This window comes from Monodelphis domestica, chromosome 7, assembly GCF_027887165.1.
Source record: "Monodelphis domestica isolate mMonDom1 chromosome 7, mMonDom1.pri, whole genome shotgun sequence".
Lineage (NCBI taxonomy): Eukaryota > Metazoa > Chordata > Mammalia > Didelphimorphia > Didelphidae > Monodelphis > Monodelphis domestica.
Window position 1 is genome coordinate 100,326,254 of NC_077233.1, and position 13,992 is coordinate 100,340,245.

The following is a 13,992-nucleotide window of genomic DNA, read 5'->3' on the forward strand; positions in this document are numbered from 1 at the left end:
ACTCAAGCCTGAGTAATGTTGAATTTGAGAAATGCAGCAAAGTGGGGGGAAGAGTGTAACGTAATCTTGCAGCTGGTACAGCTGGTTTAGCTGCTTCTTGGCCCTGCTTTGGAGAAATCTCCTTCAGATGTCATTCCCATTAGATGAATTCAGCAAGCATTTAAGAGCCTACTATGTGCAAAACCTCATCGAAGTTGGCACTGGGGGGTGACTAAAATAGATGTGATGTCTATCCTTGTACAATTTAGAATGGACTCGTTGAATAGAGAGATTATTCACATACTCAGATGACATATTATGTATAAACAATAGGTCTAGAGTATTATGGGGAGATTTAAGGGTGGAAAATTGCTGGGAGTATCAGAACACTTCACAGAGTGTTGATTGATGGCAACAGAGTTGGATGTTAAAGACAAACAGATGAGATCACCAGTGGAGAGGATATGGAGAAGAGAAACAAGAACCAAGGACAGGCTTGGTGGGGAGGGCAGTATGGAGGTATAAAAAGAGGAAAAGGATCATGTGCTTTGCATCCATTTAATTTGTCTTGCATCCACAGGTTGTAAGCTGGAGTCCATATTCCTGAATGTTGAAGCTGTGAACACGCACAGAGAGAGACCAGAGGTAGGAGCGGGCCCACTATCAATCAATAATTATCCATTATCTACCAAGTGCCAGAGACTGCAGAAGGAACTGAAGTCACAGACTCAAAAATCAAGACGGCCCCTTCCTCCTGGAGCTTAGATTCTCCATTGTCAGTGGACAGCATGCCAGGATCCTCCACTTAGCGCTTAGCCCCTTTGTTTTCCCTCCAGTCTCCACCAGTTTCTGACCCAGAGACCCAGCCCAATCAGGGCTGGCATGAGGCAATCTCAAGAATGTAGAAAACAATTTCGAGTGTGTCAGAACATCCTGACACACCACTGCCCAGCTGGAGCCAACATAAAATAGCTACTAATAGCTAATATTTATGTAGCATTTACTATGTGCCAGGCACTGTACTAAGCACTAAATTTACAATTATTTTCTCATTTGATCCTCTCAATCACCCTGGGAAAAGGTGCTATTATTATTATCCCTATTTTACATGTAAAGAAACTGAGGCAAACAAAAGTGAAGTTCTTTGCCAAGGCACACAGCTAGTGTGTGTCCTCTCTGAGATAAAATTTGAACTGAGGTCCTCCTGACCCCAAACCCAACACTTTATCCCCTGTGCCACCTAGTTGCTGGCAGCTGCTGGTTTTTATTGTGCCCAGAGCTGGTACTGTGCCTAACAGGTAATAGAATGGCTTTCTGAACATTCTACCTTTGGTGGGTGATTTGCACTGAGAATCTCTATCAGAGCTGGCTGTCCCCAAGATGTACATCTCCAGAGTGTATTCCTTTACTCAGGTTGGTATTTTTGTTTAAAACAGTTATTAATTCGTCAGTGATTTTTTACATCAGTGTCGCTCCCCAGTGTTTCCTAACCTGCCTCCCCTGCCCCTGTGCTACAAGATCGCCAAGCAAACAAATCAGCATGCTGGCCCTGCCTGACAATATGTGCCTCATTCAGCATGAATGGGTCCACCATTTGCCTGTTGGCCTGACAAGGACACCCCATATTAGAAGCAGACAAACTAGATTGGCCAGAGGAGGCAGCCCACTATGGATGCTCTAACACTAGTGCCTGCAAAGCCCTGATCTGGAGAGCTGAGCATTAGAGTCTGTCAGCCCTTGTCCTGACTGCCCAGCACCCCGTGCTCTGGACTGTAGGGGGAGTCTGGTCAGGGTTCCACATCTCCTGGAATCGGGTATGCCTATGGCAAAGGAGAATTTACTCTGTCCTTCTCCAAGGAAGTTGGATAATGATGATAAAAATAGTTCCCATTTCTAGAGCACAAACCCCATTATTGCCTCATTTTATCTGACAACAACTCTGGGAGTCTGGGAAGGCATGTATTTTTGACCCTAGTTTACATAGCAGGAAACAGCCTGAGAGAAGTTAAGTAACCCTAATACTGAGGTTTTTTCCGCTAGTCCATGCTGTCTCCCCCTGGACACAGGGAGGAGGCCATCGCCAGAACTGAGGAATGTTTTTGGTTGGAGGAAAGAGTTAAGTGAGCTCCAGTGGGACACAGCTCACTCTTAGAGCTGATTTTTAGCATTTATCAACTTGGCCTCCAGAAATGACCTTAGATGGTGGTTTCAGGAGTCTGTTCTAATTTCTTAAAGCTTCTGTGAGGTCTGTTCAGGCACATTGACTCTGAACTGCATGGTGGAAGAGGCTAGTCATGAGACACAGAAGAAAAGACCATTTATGCAGAAAAGTAGTCCATGCAGACTGTTTTCAAAGTGGCCCAAGAGGTCACTCACTTCCTTTCCTCTGTGATAGGTGGCATGCACAGATTCAGCTGCCCTGCAGCTTGGGAGCGGGCTGGGCTCTCCTCACCTTTTGACCCCCACCCCTCCTCCTTTGCTCTTCTGACCTGTCCTGCTGCTGACTGATCCTGCAGCCATACCCATTGGTTTGGTGTTTCAGAAGCCTCTGGTGGTAGGGAGTGTCGTGGTGCATCGGGTGGGAATGGCAAAGAAGGGGCACTGCTTCCCAAAGGGCCACATCATCAGGTCTGCCAGAGTGTTTTCATTTGGAGCACAGTAGAGCAGGGAGAGCCAGGTCTTCGCTGTGGCCTGTGGACAGCCTTGGACATTGGCCTGGTCTATTTACATAATGATTGGGCACTGACACCTATCGTGCTTCTTGCCTCCTCTGCATTTCCTGAATGGTTCCTTAGAGTGTGAGAAGGAAAGAGGTCAGAGCCTAAGGGGCTGCAAGGGAGGACAGCAGGACCAAAGGCAAGAGGGAGGTGGAATTGTTCACTGTCCACTCAGGATCCATCTCTTAGTGAGTCAGCCTTTCAACTTTAATTTGTAACTGAGCTCTCCCACCTAGACACTCCTTGGTTTCTTTGCACATATACATAACAAAGATTCCTTGAAAATCATGGCAGATTTGGTGCACATTCCAAGTTCTCTGCCTTCAAGGAAGACTGCATTTTAGATCCACAGCTGTGTGGAGAAGGATAATGCCCAGCAAAAGGATTGAATCCTCATGACATTGGAACAGTGCTGACAATCCAGCTAACCCTGGCACCTAGGAACATGGTTCTAGCACCACAGGGACAGCATCAGGGGAAAAACCTTGACTGGACAAGAGGATCTATCCAGGGGCTCTCAAATTCCCGAAGAGGGAAATCTTGCTCCAGCTTGGAATTGCTTAGGAAATTTTCTTTATGGACTGCCTGCGAAAGTCCCCAGGACTTGTTTCCAAAAGGGCAAAGCGTCTTCCAGATACTTCCCTAATACCTGAATGGACATGGAGAGAGAAGCTGGGCATGGATTGTACATAGGAATCATCCATCATGAATGAAGTGGCCCCAGTGGTGTCTGGTCTGCTAGAAGCCAAGAAGTTTTCATCCTGCTTACTCCTCTCTGAAAGTAGAGCTAGGTACCTGTAGTCAGTCACGAGGATGTTGTCAGGTGACATTAGAACCAAAGGCACTATCTAGACAAGACTAATTTTTAAAAAATATGATTTTAGTGATATATTCTGATCTAACATTGCCTACGTTTTCCCCAGTATCCCATTCCTTCTTACCTCCCAGAAAACCATCCCATATTACAAAGAATATTTTTAAAGTAAAAGAAAAAATCCACAAAACCAGCAATACATGGAAGAAGTCAGAAAATATAAACAATGTTTCACACCCTGTCTGTGCAAAGGAGTGGGAGGCAGTTAGCTTATCTCCTCTTTGGGCCATGACTGTTCATTTTCATTCTGCAATGTTCTCTTTGAGTTGTTTTATAGTTTATTTTGCTCAACCAACCAACATAGCCTAGAGGACTGATTGCCACTAATTGGTCCTGATGCTAGAGTCACCTTGTGCCTTGGAGACAGGCCAGGGATGAGCCTTAGACTGATGTCACTGTCAACCTAGGGGACAGGTTGGGATTGGGCAGCTTTTCCCATGCTGGGATGGCCATTTTCTATTAATCGTTGATATTGGTGAAGTGATTTAAGCTTTGCAAAGGGCTTCACTATTATCACAGTATCTTATTTTCACTCCCCAACAGTCCTGAGCGGTAGATACTAGAGGTATTATTTATCTTCTTTTTACCACAAAAACTAAGTTTCAGAGAAACTAAGAGATTTGCCCATGCTAGCACAACTCATAGGTTTCCAAGCTGGAATTTGAACCTTGATTTAACTCCAAGTCCAACACTCTAACCACTACTCTGAAACATTTTTCTGATGCTGGGATTGCACCGCTCCAAGGACATGCTGGAGCCAAATGGTCCTTCTGACACCAAAATTTTGGAATGCTGGCAGGAAAGGAAGGAAGCAATTTTCTGAGACTAATTTTTTAAAAACTTTATTTATCTACCCACTTTGAATTTGAGGCTATATTACTGTTTCTTGAGCCCCTGAATCTGTGATAAGATACACTCAACTCAGGTCTCTGTGCATTTTTACCTAGTGCCCTGAAATAGCTGCAAATGATGGCTCTTTCTCTGGTCTACGCTTACCACAGGGGATCATATTCTGGAATGTGGTGGGCACTAGATACATCATCCCCCTTACAGGAAGAGTTTCAGAAAAATGTGTGCTTGAATGGGTGTGGCCAGGGGAAGAATTCATTATATCCTGAAGCTTCTGGGTAACTAGAATTGGAATTTTGTTTTAAAGGAAGCTCTAGTAGATTCATATATAGCATCAGCAAGGTTATTGTCATAGAGGAATATTACCTCCCCAAAGAAGTTCAGGTCAGAACTCTGAACAGCCACATAGCAGTCTATAGATGCCAACTTTTCTCAATCAGGCCCTGAGGGCTTCAACCTTTGCCTTTATGATGGTCTTTAGAGAGCTTTCCACAAATCAGGAATTGGTCCCACAGGATCCCCAAGCTGAAAAGGATCTCTGAAATCACCTAGATTAGATATTTGATAACTGCATTTCAGTAGAATTGTTTTATTTTCTTAATCTTTTATGTTTTATGCATTTAATAATCTCAGAAGGGATCCATTACAGGTTTCAGCAGATCTGTTGAATACTGCCAAAGGGGATCCATTACACAGAAGAATTTAAGGACCCCCTGCTCTAAACCAATCCATACTTGAGCAGAAATCCTTTTACAGCATCCCAAGTAAATAGTTGTCCATTCTTTAAGACCTTTGGTGAAAAGGAACCCACTGTGTTTTTAGGTTCTTTTTCATTTAATTTTCTCAATGAACATAAATTGATTTTCTCTAGCTGCTAGCCTCCATTAGAGAAAAAAAAAAGACAACAATATGCATAAGCAAGCAAGATAAATTCTTACCTTTCCCATGTCCAAAAAAATATGTTTCAGACATATTTCTTCATCAGTCCTCTGGAATCATGGTACATCACTGGGTTGATCAAAATGATGGGACCATCTCCCTCTGCAGCTTTTGCTCTTTGCTCCTTCTTCTGCCCTCTGAGGCTAAGCAAGATAAATCCAACCCACTCACAAAGGATAGTCTCTTAAATATTTGAAAATAGCCATCATGTTAATCTTTTCTTGCTCCTTGACATCTTTTCTCCAGACTAAAAATCCCTTTCCTTCAAACAGTCCTTTCATAGCAATGGTCTTTAGTCTTCCCAATATCCTGCTTGCCAGTATGATGCTTGAAAAAGGACACAATACTTCAGATATAGACTGATGAGGCCAAAGTACAATAAAACCAACAATTTTCATGTTCTGGATTCCAGGATTCTTTTCCTGTAACCTAAGAGCACATCAGCTCTTTTTGACTTGCTTGTTAAACTAATTCAGCTTACAGCCCACAATTTGTTTTCTAGCCATCTTTCCCCATCTTGAACTTATAAAAATGACTTTCTCTGAAGATGAACAGAGACTGTAGCAACAGGGTTCTCTATTTTCTCTCAAGGAAGCTAAATTAGCTTGATAAGGAAGATAGAGCAATGCCCCGATCCTATCTGAAGGATACTTTAAATCATTGCCCTAATACAGTAATGACTGAGACAACCTATTTCCAAATTCCTCTTTCTAATTCTAAGTATAGCTGGAGCCCAAGCATTGAGACTGTTGTGAAGGCAGGATTGCGCTTAGGCAGAAGCTTTTGGATGTGGGGGAGGATGATATATTTATTTTTAAATATAAAAACTGAGATTCAGGAAAATAAGAAATGGGAGAGATAACATAAATATCTGATATTAGTTCATAGAAATGCATACCACACATAGGCTAAAAATGAGTCAGTGAAAACATAATATCTAAAGTGACTATATTCTTTAGGGCCACTGAAGATACAAGATGCACTCTAAAGAGAATAACCACAGGGAAGCCACTAAAGTGCCCTGAGAACCCAGGACACAAAAACCACCCCCTCTTCTGTGGAGAGACTGTTAAACTGTTGACTAGCAATTTTTAGGTTTCTTTTAACCCAAAGATCAAAATCAATTGATGTGTCCATTTATTGTTATTCAGACATGTCTGACTCTTCCTGACCCCATTTGGGGGTTTCTTGGCAAAGATACTGGAGTGGTTTGCTAATTCCTTCTCCAGATCATTTTACAGATGAAGAAACTGAGGCAAAGAGGGTTAAGTGATTTGCCCACAGTCACAAAACTAGTGTCTGAGGCACTATTTGAATTCAGGAAGATGAGTCTTCTTGACTCCAAATTCTATCCACTGGGACACCTAACTACATTTATTAAGTACCTATTAAGTGCCAGACACTGTGGTAGTTATTGTAAAAAAAATGACAAGAATGAAAAATGGCCTGAGGCTAAATGCCCAGTTCTTCACAGAAGCTAGGGAATCTTTTATACCTCAGCAAAAAAAAATTTTTTTCCTAAGCCTTTGCTTACATCCTCTAGGAAACATCTGTGCAACCCTGGGTGGCAGAAACATGATATGGCATTTGCATTTGAAAGAGAGGTTTTGGTTGGTTGCTTTCAGAAAGAGTCCTCTAGCTGTAGGCATAAAAAAGAACTTCAAGTGGGCAGTTTGCCTCCTAATAGATGCTTTGGTCTCAGCTGAATCTGGATGCCACAGCAGAATTTCTATGTTTGTTACCTGGATTAGAATGTCAGTTCCGTGAGGGGTATCTTTGTATTTCTTTGTATCACTAGCACTTAGCACAATGCTTGGCCCATAGTATGTGCTTAATATAAATGCTTGTTGACTGACTAGAATAAAGGAAACAGAACCTCTCTTTGTCTCTGTCCCCTCTAATCTTCAGGAGTCGGGCTGTAAAAGACAGACACAACACAAGCCTTTTGGGAGGGATGCTTCTGGTTCCTCTTGGTCCCTTGTAGTCCCAGTACTTCACAAGTCCAGAATATAATTAGCGCCTAAGTTGGCTGATTTGTTCATGTATCCATCCATTGATCAGCTCTGCACTACAGCCAGTTCTGTATTTGACTGTGCTATAAGGTAGCTGGAGAGAAAGACTCAGTTCCAAGACTGGCATCTGCCTCAAAATTGGGGGAAGAAATTGGGTCAAAAGTCAAACTTGGGACAGAACAGAAATTTGAGGATCTTAAGAACATAAACAACTTTTGGTGGTGGCTTAAAGGTAGAATTGAAGGACCTGTAAGACTTTGTGTCTCCCATTCACACTGTTCAAGTTCAGCAACCACTAAGTCACTGATCACTTCTTTGGGACCTCTCAATGTATAGGGTCTTTTCAAAGTGTCTTTTCCCCTTAAAGAGGAAGTTAACCCATATTCAGAGACACAAAACAATGAAGCTTAGCACACTATCTCATTTTGAGGTTTGGGGAATTGGTAAATCCTTTCATCCTCAGTTAGAGAATACTGGTGCCATGGGCAGAAATCTTTATTGATGTGTTGGCCCCAAAGAAGATGTGCAGGCAGTGCACAGGGCTATTAATTTTTCAGGATTTGAAATAGTTGAGGTAAGATCACTAGAGGTGTGAGTACCTAGAAAATTGTCTCTTGGCCCCATCCTAGCTTATTTTTTTGGTTGGGGAGGGACAGAGATTCTATGGGGAAAGCAAATATTCCAGGTTCCCTTCCCACAACAGAGCATCATAAAGGTAACCATCGCTAAAGAGCACAAATACTCAAAATTAATACTGGGATGATTTGTCGGGAAAAACTGCCTACCATAAAAACTAGGTTCCAGTAGTTGTGTAGACAGGACTCTGTATTGGAGAAAGTAGCTATTTGGTATCCCAGTAACTATTCCTGTTGCATGATAAGTGTTCTCCTGTATTTTGTTATGCAGAATGTAGACGTTTCAAGACCTTCAGTGGATGCCCTCATGACCGTCCCTGCTCATCTGTGAACCTGTGTCCTCATCAGTCATCAAACTTGTGGTGCAGTTTTCATTATTTTTCATAAATGCAATCATTCTAGTCACTTTTCAGCCAGCTCCAAAGTTGGACACTTTTCCCCCAAGGGGCTCTGCTCCAAAGGAGCTGCCCCAGAGTTAGGCAGACCCCTGTTCTGCATTCGTCATTAACCTGCTGACTTAGTTTCTCTTGAGTTTTCTAATCATCTGATCTTTCCACTCCAGTGTGTTTGGACTTAAATGTACATGGCAGGCAGAGCTGTATGGAAGTGTTAAACTCTGCCACTGTGAAATCGCTTATCCTCTAACGATGGACTTGAATGTTACCAGGGGGGAGAACCAGTGCCATTTCCTTAGATTACTTTGTCTGCTGAGCTGTTGATCTGGTATCTTTTTAGCTGATTAGCTAAATTCCTAAGTACATCCCCAACATATCTCTTGGGGCAGGGCTGGGACCAGTGGATGTGTCCACCTGGGCTTGTTGCCAACCAAAATCCACTCCTGGTGGTGTTTGCCTTAAACAACATCTCTCCACAGGGATTGAGATGTCCTGTCCCTTCTAAACACTTGGAAAAAAACAAACACAAGATTCCTAAAATAGGAGCTAATCAGTGTCCAGATGCACCCCACAGGGCCACCTCCAATTGAATTGCTAAGCACTGTACTGCTCCATTCTGTGACCCCATTCCCCCACTGCTGATTGGGGTATGCACTGAAATTCCAAACAGTAGAGTGACAGCCATCGTCACTCGTTCCTTGACTGTATACACCTAATTTCTTCTGCCGTAGTGAGCTCTGCTAGGTGTTCACCCACGGAAATTCACCCAAGGCTGTGGGGCTCTTGCTGGTTTTTGTATCTACTCTGAAATTTAGAAAGGGAGTGATAGCCCTTTGTTGGTTAGACATACACTGAAGTTCTTAGGGAGCAGCAGCAGTTCTAGTCACCCTGGGTCAGTTGGACATAGGGAAAGATTTTGTACGCAGTACTGAGATGAGCACAATGGAGTGACCACTTTCTGATTGTAATCACAAACTGAAATTCATACAGGGAGGTGGATGGTGGCTGGACTCATCCCATGCTAACTAGAGGCAAACTAAATGCTGCGGAAGACAAAGAGAAGTGAATGTGATTAGTGTCAGAAAAATTTCCCACACCCCTTCCAGTCTTTGGTCGAAGCGTGTCAGTGTCTTCCCTGTGGTTCAGGTCTGTGGCTCGAGTCCTTCTTGAAAGATATGGGGACCAGAAGGTCCAATGCATGCTATGGAAGGGGCATAGTGGCTTTTTATATGTCTATGGAAGCTTAATAAAAATAATAAGAATTACCCCCTCACGACTGTCCAATGCTTTCCCATACATTCTCTCCTTGCAGCATCTGAGTAGTCTATGAAGTCAGCAGGGAAAGCAGTGTTATCCTTGTTTTATAGATAAGGAAACAGAGGCCTGCAAAGATAAAAGTGACTTATCTGAGGTGTGAGTACCTAGAAAATTGTCTCTTGGCCCCATCCTAGCTTATTTTTTTGGTTACATCAAGCTTGAACCCAGGTTTCTTTGCTCCCAACACAGAGTCCTTGAAGATCTTTACATGGATATTTCTACTTTAGTGAAGCTGTATAGATAAATGAAGAACAAAAGGCCCCAGATTCTCTCTTGGCATTGGGAATAAATTAGTCAAATGAGTAGAACCTGCATTATTGCCTTCTGCTTAGCTTTGTTGCTTCCATAGCCAAAAGGCTTTTGAGGATTGATCTGGGCTCAAGTGTCCTGAGAAACTACACATCTAGTTATTGCTAGGAAAGGAGAGTCAAGCGGTTGTCAAACAGTAGCCCTACAACTATATGGCAGAGCTGGGGTGGTCTCTGGCTGTCAATCCTCTGACTACCCAGAGGGTTAGTCCAAAGTAGGACCCTCGGCCAGAGGATGACCCAGAGGAGAGTGTCTTCCCCGGACATCACTGTCCTTCCAGACAGACACCTCTTTCTAGGGTTCTAACTATTGATTCTCAAAAACAGGGGACCTGTGACATTTGAGATTCTTAAGAGCCAGCCAGTGCCTCTGCCCTGGACTAGAACCTTTCTCCTTAGAAAACCGCCTTCCTGGTATCCTGGTCCCTACAAACTTATCAGTGACCACGAGTTCCCAGCATCCTGCATTACAGGATTCCATGATTGGCCCCTGGTGTGGGTCACACACAGACTACCATTGACCACTGGTGTCCTGGGTCCTAAGGCCTTGTGGGTAATTCGACCCCCTGAACAGCAGTGGGTTCCCTGTATCAGGACCAAACTGCCGCTTCTTTGTTGGGCCCAACTGGCCACCTTGGCCTTGCTCCAACTAAATCTCCTTCTCCAAGAGAGGCTTTCTTGTTTACTTGTAGCCATCTGTGCCTATTCTCAGGGGCAATAGCATGCAATTGGCCTTGGGCTTAGAATGGAAAGGGTTGGGGTTAGAAGCAGAGAGAGATCAGGAGGGAGCTCCAGGGAATCAGGGTGGACCAGTTCCCACCTTCTAAAGGGGGAAAGTGCTTTTCTGCCCCAGCAAGGGCCCCTTCTAGGACCAATAACTATCCTACAAGGGCATGTTTCACCTGAAAACCACTGAGAAAAAAATCCCCACTTTCTGTTCCCTCTGTATTTTAGCCTGTAATGCCTGAACTACAAACCCCTTCACAGGAGGCCTTTTCTGTTTTGTTTTTCAACCTAAATGTATTGGGTCTTGCCCATGTGGCACATGCACTGTATCAGACTTTTAACTGCAATAAATGATCTTTGGAATCCAATGTGTCCTGGAAAACTTCTTGGTTCTCTTGTGCTACAACACCAGGCTCAGCCTCAGGATGGGGAGGAGGGGCACTCCCCCATTTCCCACACTACCTTCTGAGCTGACTGCAATCTGGGAGAGCCATGACTTGGTGCTTCTTTCCCCATCTCTGGCTGGAAAAGTGAACTGCTGAGGTGGAGAGGGCAGGCTCCTTAAACACTGGGTCTGCAGGGTGTCCTATGGCTCTCGGGGGGAAGGAGACTTAGTTGTGTGGCCATGGCTGTACCTTGTCAGGGTCACAGGGAGTAGAAACAGACCCAGAGAGCCAAACCATGTGGGCTGGGGGGGGGGGCAGGATTCTTGTGCCCTCAGGCTTCGATTCATACCTCTCACAAGCCCCTCTTGCTGATTGTGGGATGGGGACACCACCTAGAGGGGAACGACAGCATTGAAACCTTTTTGAAATCTGTTATTGTGCCTGCTCCTCACCATCTTGGAATAGGAGGGAGCCAGACAAGTCAGGAGATGCAGACCCTTGCTTTGTACAGGTCAGCGTCTGCTCTCTTCCTGGTGATCTCACTAAAAACATGGGCCATGGAATTGGAAGGAACCCAAGGCCTAGAGAGGTAGAGAAGGCCACCGTCTCGCTGTCATTTATTTCAAGGCTGTCGTATAGCAGGAAGTTGGTGTCCGGTGGGTTAAGGATAGTTGCCGATGTCCTTGGGTTAGAAAGGCCATCAGTATCATCAGCTTTAAATGCACTGTTCTGTTATACCTCCTTTTGAGCACAGGGCACTGAGTCCAAAGCCCAGATCATTCAGCGAGAAGGGGGACACTCAGGACTATATATAGTTCATCTACTCCTCTCTATATCTGAAGAGTTCAAACTCCCTTCCCAGTTCCTTCTTTCTTTTTTTAAACTATTACCTTCTGTCTTAGAATCCATACTGTGTGTCAGTTCCAAGGCAAAAGAGTGGTAAGGGCTAGGCAATGGGGGTGAAGTGACTTGCCCAGGGTCACACAGCTGGAAAGTGTCTGAGGCCAGATTTGAACCTAGGACCTCCCATCTCTAGGCCTGGCTCTCCATCCACTGAGTTACCCAGTTGTCCTTCCAGTTCCTTCTTTCTTGACCTTTCCCCTCAGAATCCATCCTCCTACCTGATGGGCTTCCCAAAGTAAATTAGCCCCAAATCTGAGGAATGTTCCTAGCAGGAACAGAGAAGGTGGGCTAAGGCAGATATGATAAAGACAGCTGTGCAAAGGAAGGACTTGGGTTGCCTCTGCCTGTCCTGGATTTCCTCCCAAAAACACATCAACAAATCAGGAGTTGGTGGTCCTCTACTCGGAATCATCTTCCAGAGGGGCTAGTCAGCAATAGCAGAAAGGCTGGTCTCCTGAGCCTAGCTCAGGAGTGATCCCAGGGCCCTTTAGAGAATCCATGATCAGCAGGGCTGAATCCTTTCTCCCAAGTCCCAGAAGGACCACAGACTCTCAGAATCTGAATCTTATTTCCTTTGATTCAGAGGGACCAAGGGATCAATCGACAAGTATTTATTAAGCATTTACTGTCCGCCAGGCACTGAACTAGGTGCAGGGATAGCTATGGCTATCTCCTCTTCCATCCTATGGTGGGATTGGACATCAGACTTTAGGAGATGATGACTGATGAGTCTGAGCTTGTCAGAAAGAGACTACTTTCTCAAGCTTCCTCTGAACCTCTTATCAGATTGCCTGAAACTCATTTCCATTCCAAGAGATACAAGGTTAGACTAAGAGGGAGAGGGAAATGTCAGGTGGCTTTAATCCTGTAAAGACTCCAGGAGGGTTCTCATCCCTAAACTCCCCTTTTTTTCCTCTCCCCAACTACTTTTTGCCCTTCCCCTCAGCCTCCTTTTGCCTGAACCACCTACTCCATATCCAAGATTCTCCAAGGCTTAGGGTAGCCTATGTAGAATTGACCCTATTCCCTACCCCATTCCTTAGGTTGAGTCGTCAGAGGGCTCGGGAGCACAACAGACATCTGTAAAGATCAGTTGGCCATGGACCACTGAAGAATGGGTAGTGACTCCCAGCTGAGCCATTGAAGGTCTCCATAGACAGCAGAAGTGACTCAGAGGGTAGGGGAAGCAAGGAAGAGTCCAGTGGGGCTCTAATGGTCCTTTCTCTGTGTTTGCAGAATGTGGACATTCACCGCTCCCGGGAAGAGGCCCTGAGGACCGTTCCAAAGCATCTGTAGCCTGGCTTAGAGAGGCTTGGGCCCAGAGGAGGTCTACTGAGCTCCAACCCACCACATACTCCCTGCCATCTGTTCCTCAACCAGTCCTTAGGTAGGGCTGTCTGTACTTTCAGACCAGGTGGTGTTGAAGGGTCCAGCTGCAAGAATACTTCAAGCACCCCCTGTGGAAGGATTCTGAGAGAGACAAACTTGAGACTGTATAAAGCAACCCCTCCTCTTTGTGTGATATTTTCAGTGCATTTCTTACTGTAAAATACTGCTTGAAAACATGTTTTTATCGACCTGTTTTTTTGACATGTTCTTGTCTTTATGGGCAATTTTTGTCTCTAATGAATGGTTCCTGACTTGGTGGAGCAGCAAATTGATGTTTTGAGCTAGGTTTAGTTCCCCATCCTCAACAAATTCATTTCTCACTTGCTTCTCCTGGGAAACTTCTGAGCCCAGAACTGGAGAATAGATGTGTCTTCAGCACCCATCGGGCATTACTTCCTCAGAGGAGGCCCCAACCTTCTCTAGCCTGGACTGGGGCTCCTGCCATTTGCCTGGTGGTCTGTGGGGATGCGGAGAGACTTTCAGATATTCCCAGTCATCTGATGAGTGAAACTGGCATTTGACTTCTGCTTGGCCCCCCAGGGAAGAACAAGAAGCAATGTTGC

General features: G+C 44.6%; 1 protein-coding gene across 11 annotated transcripts in view; it reads left to right on the forward strand.

Moving 5' to 3' along the window:
- Positions 1–13,630, forward strand: part of PFKFB4 (6-phosphofructo-2-kinase/fructose-2,6-biphosphatase 4) — an 85,543-nt gene extending 71,913 nt beyond the window's left edge. For 6 of the 11 annotated variants that reach the window (XM_056805272.1, XM_056805275.1, XM_056805276.1 and 3 more), the window contains one exon: positions 560–7,237. In XM_056805272.1, coding sequence (XP_056661250.1) covers positions 560–744 — 185 coding nt within the window. In that variant the 3' untranslated portion in view covers positions 745–7,237. Of the gene's footprint in view, positions 1–559; positions 7,238–8,276; positions 11,120–13,276 lie in introns of those variants that run through there. The other 5 variants (XM_056805268.1, XM_056805274.1, XM_007499667.3 and 2 more) reach the window with 3 other exon arrangements.
- Positions 13,631–13,992: the final 362 nt, after the last annotated feature.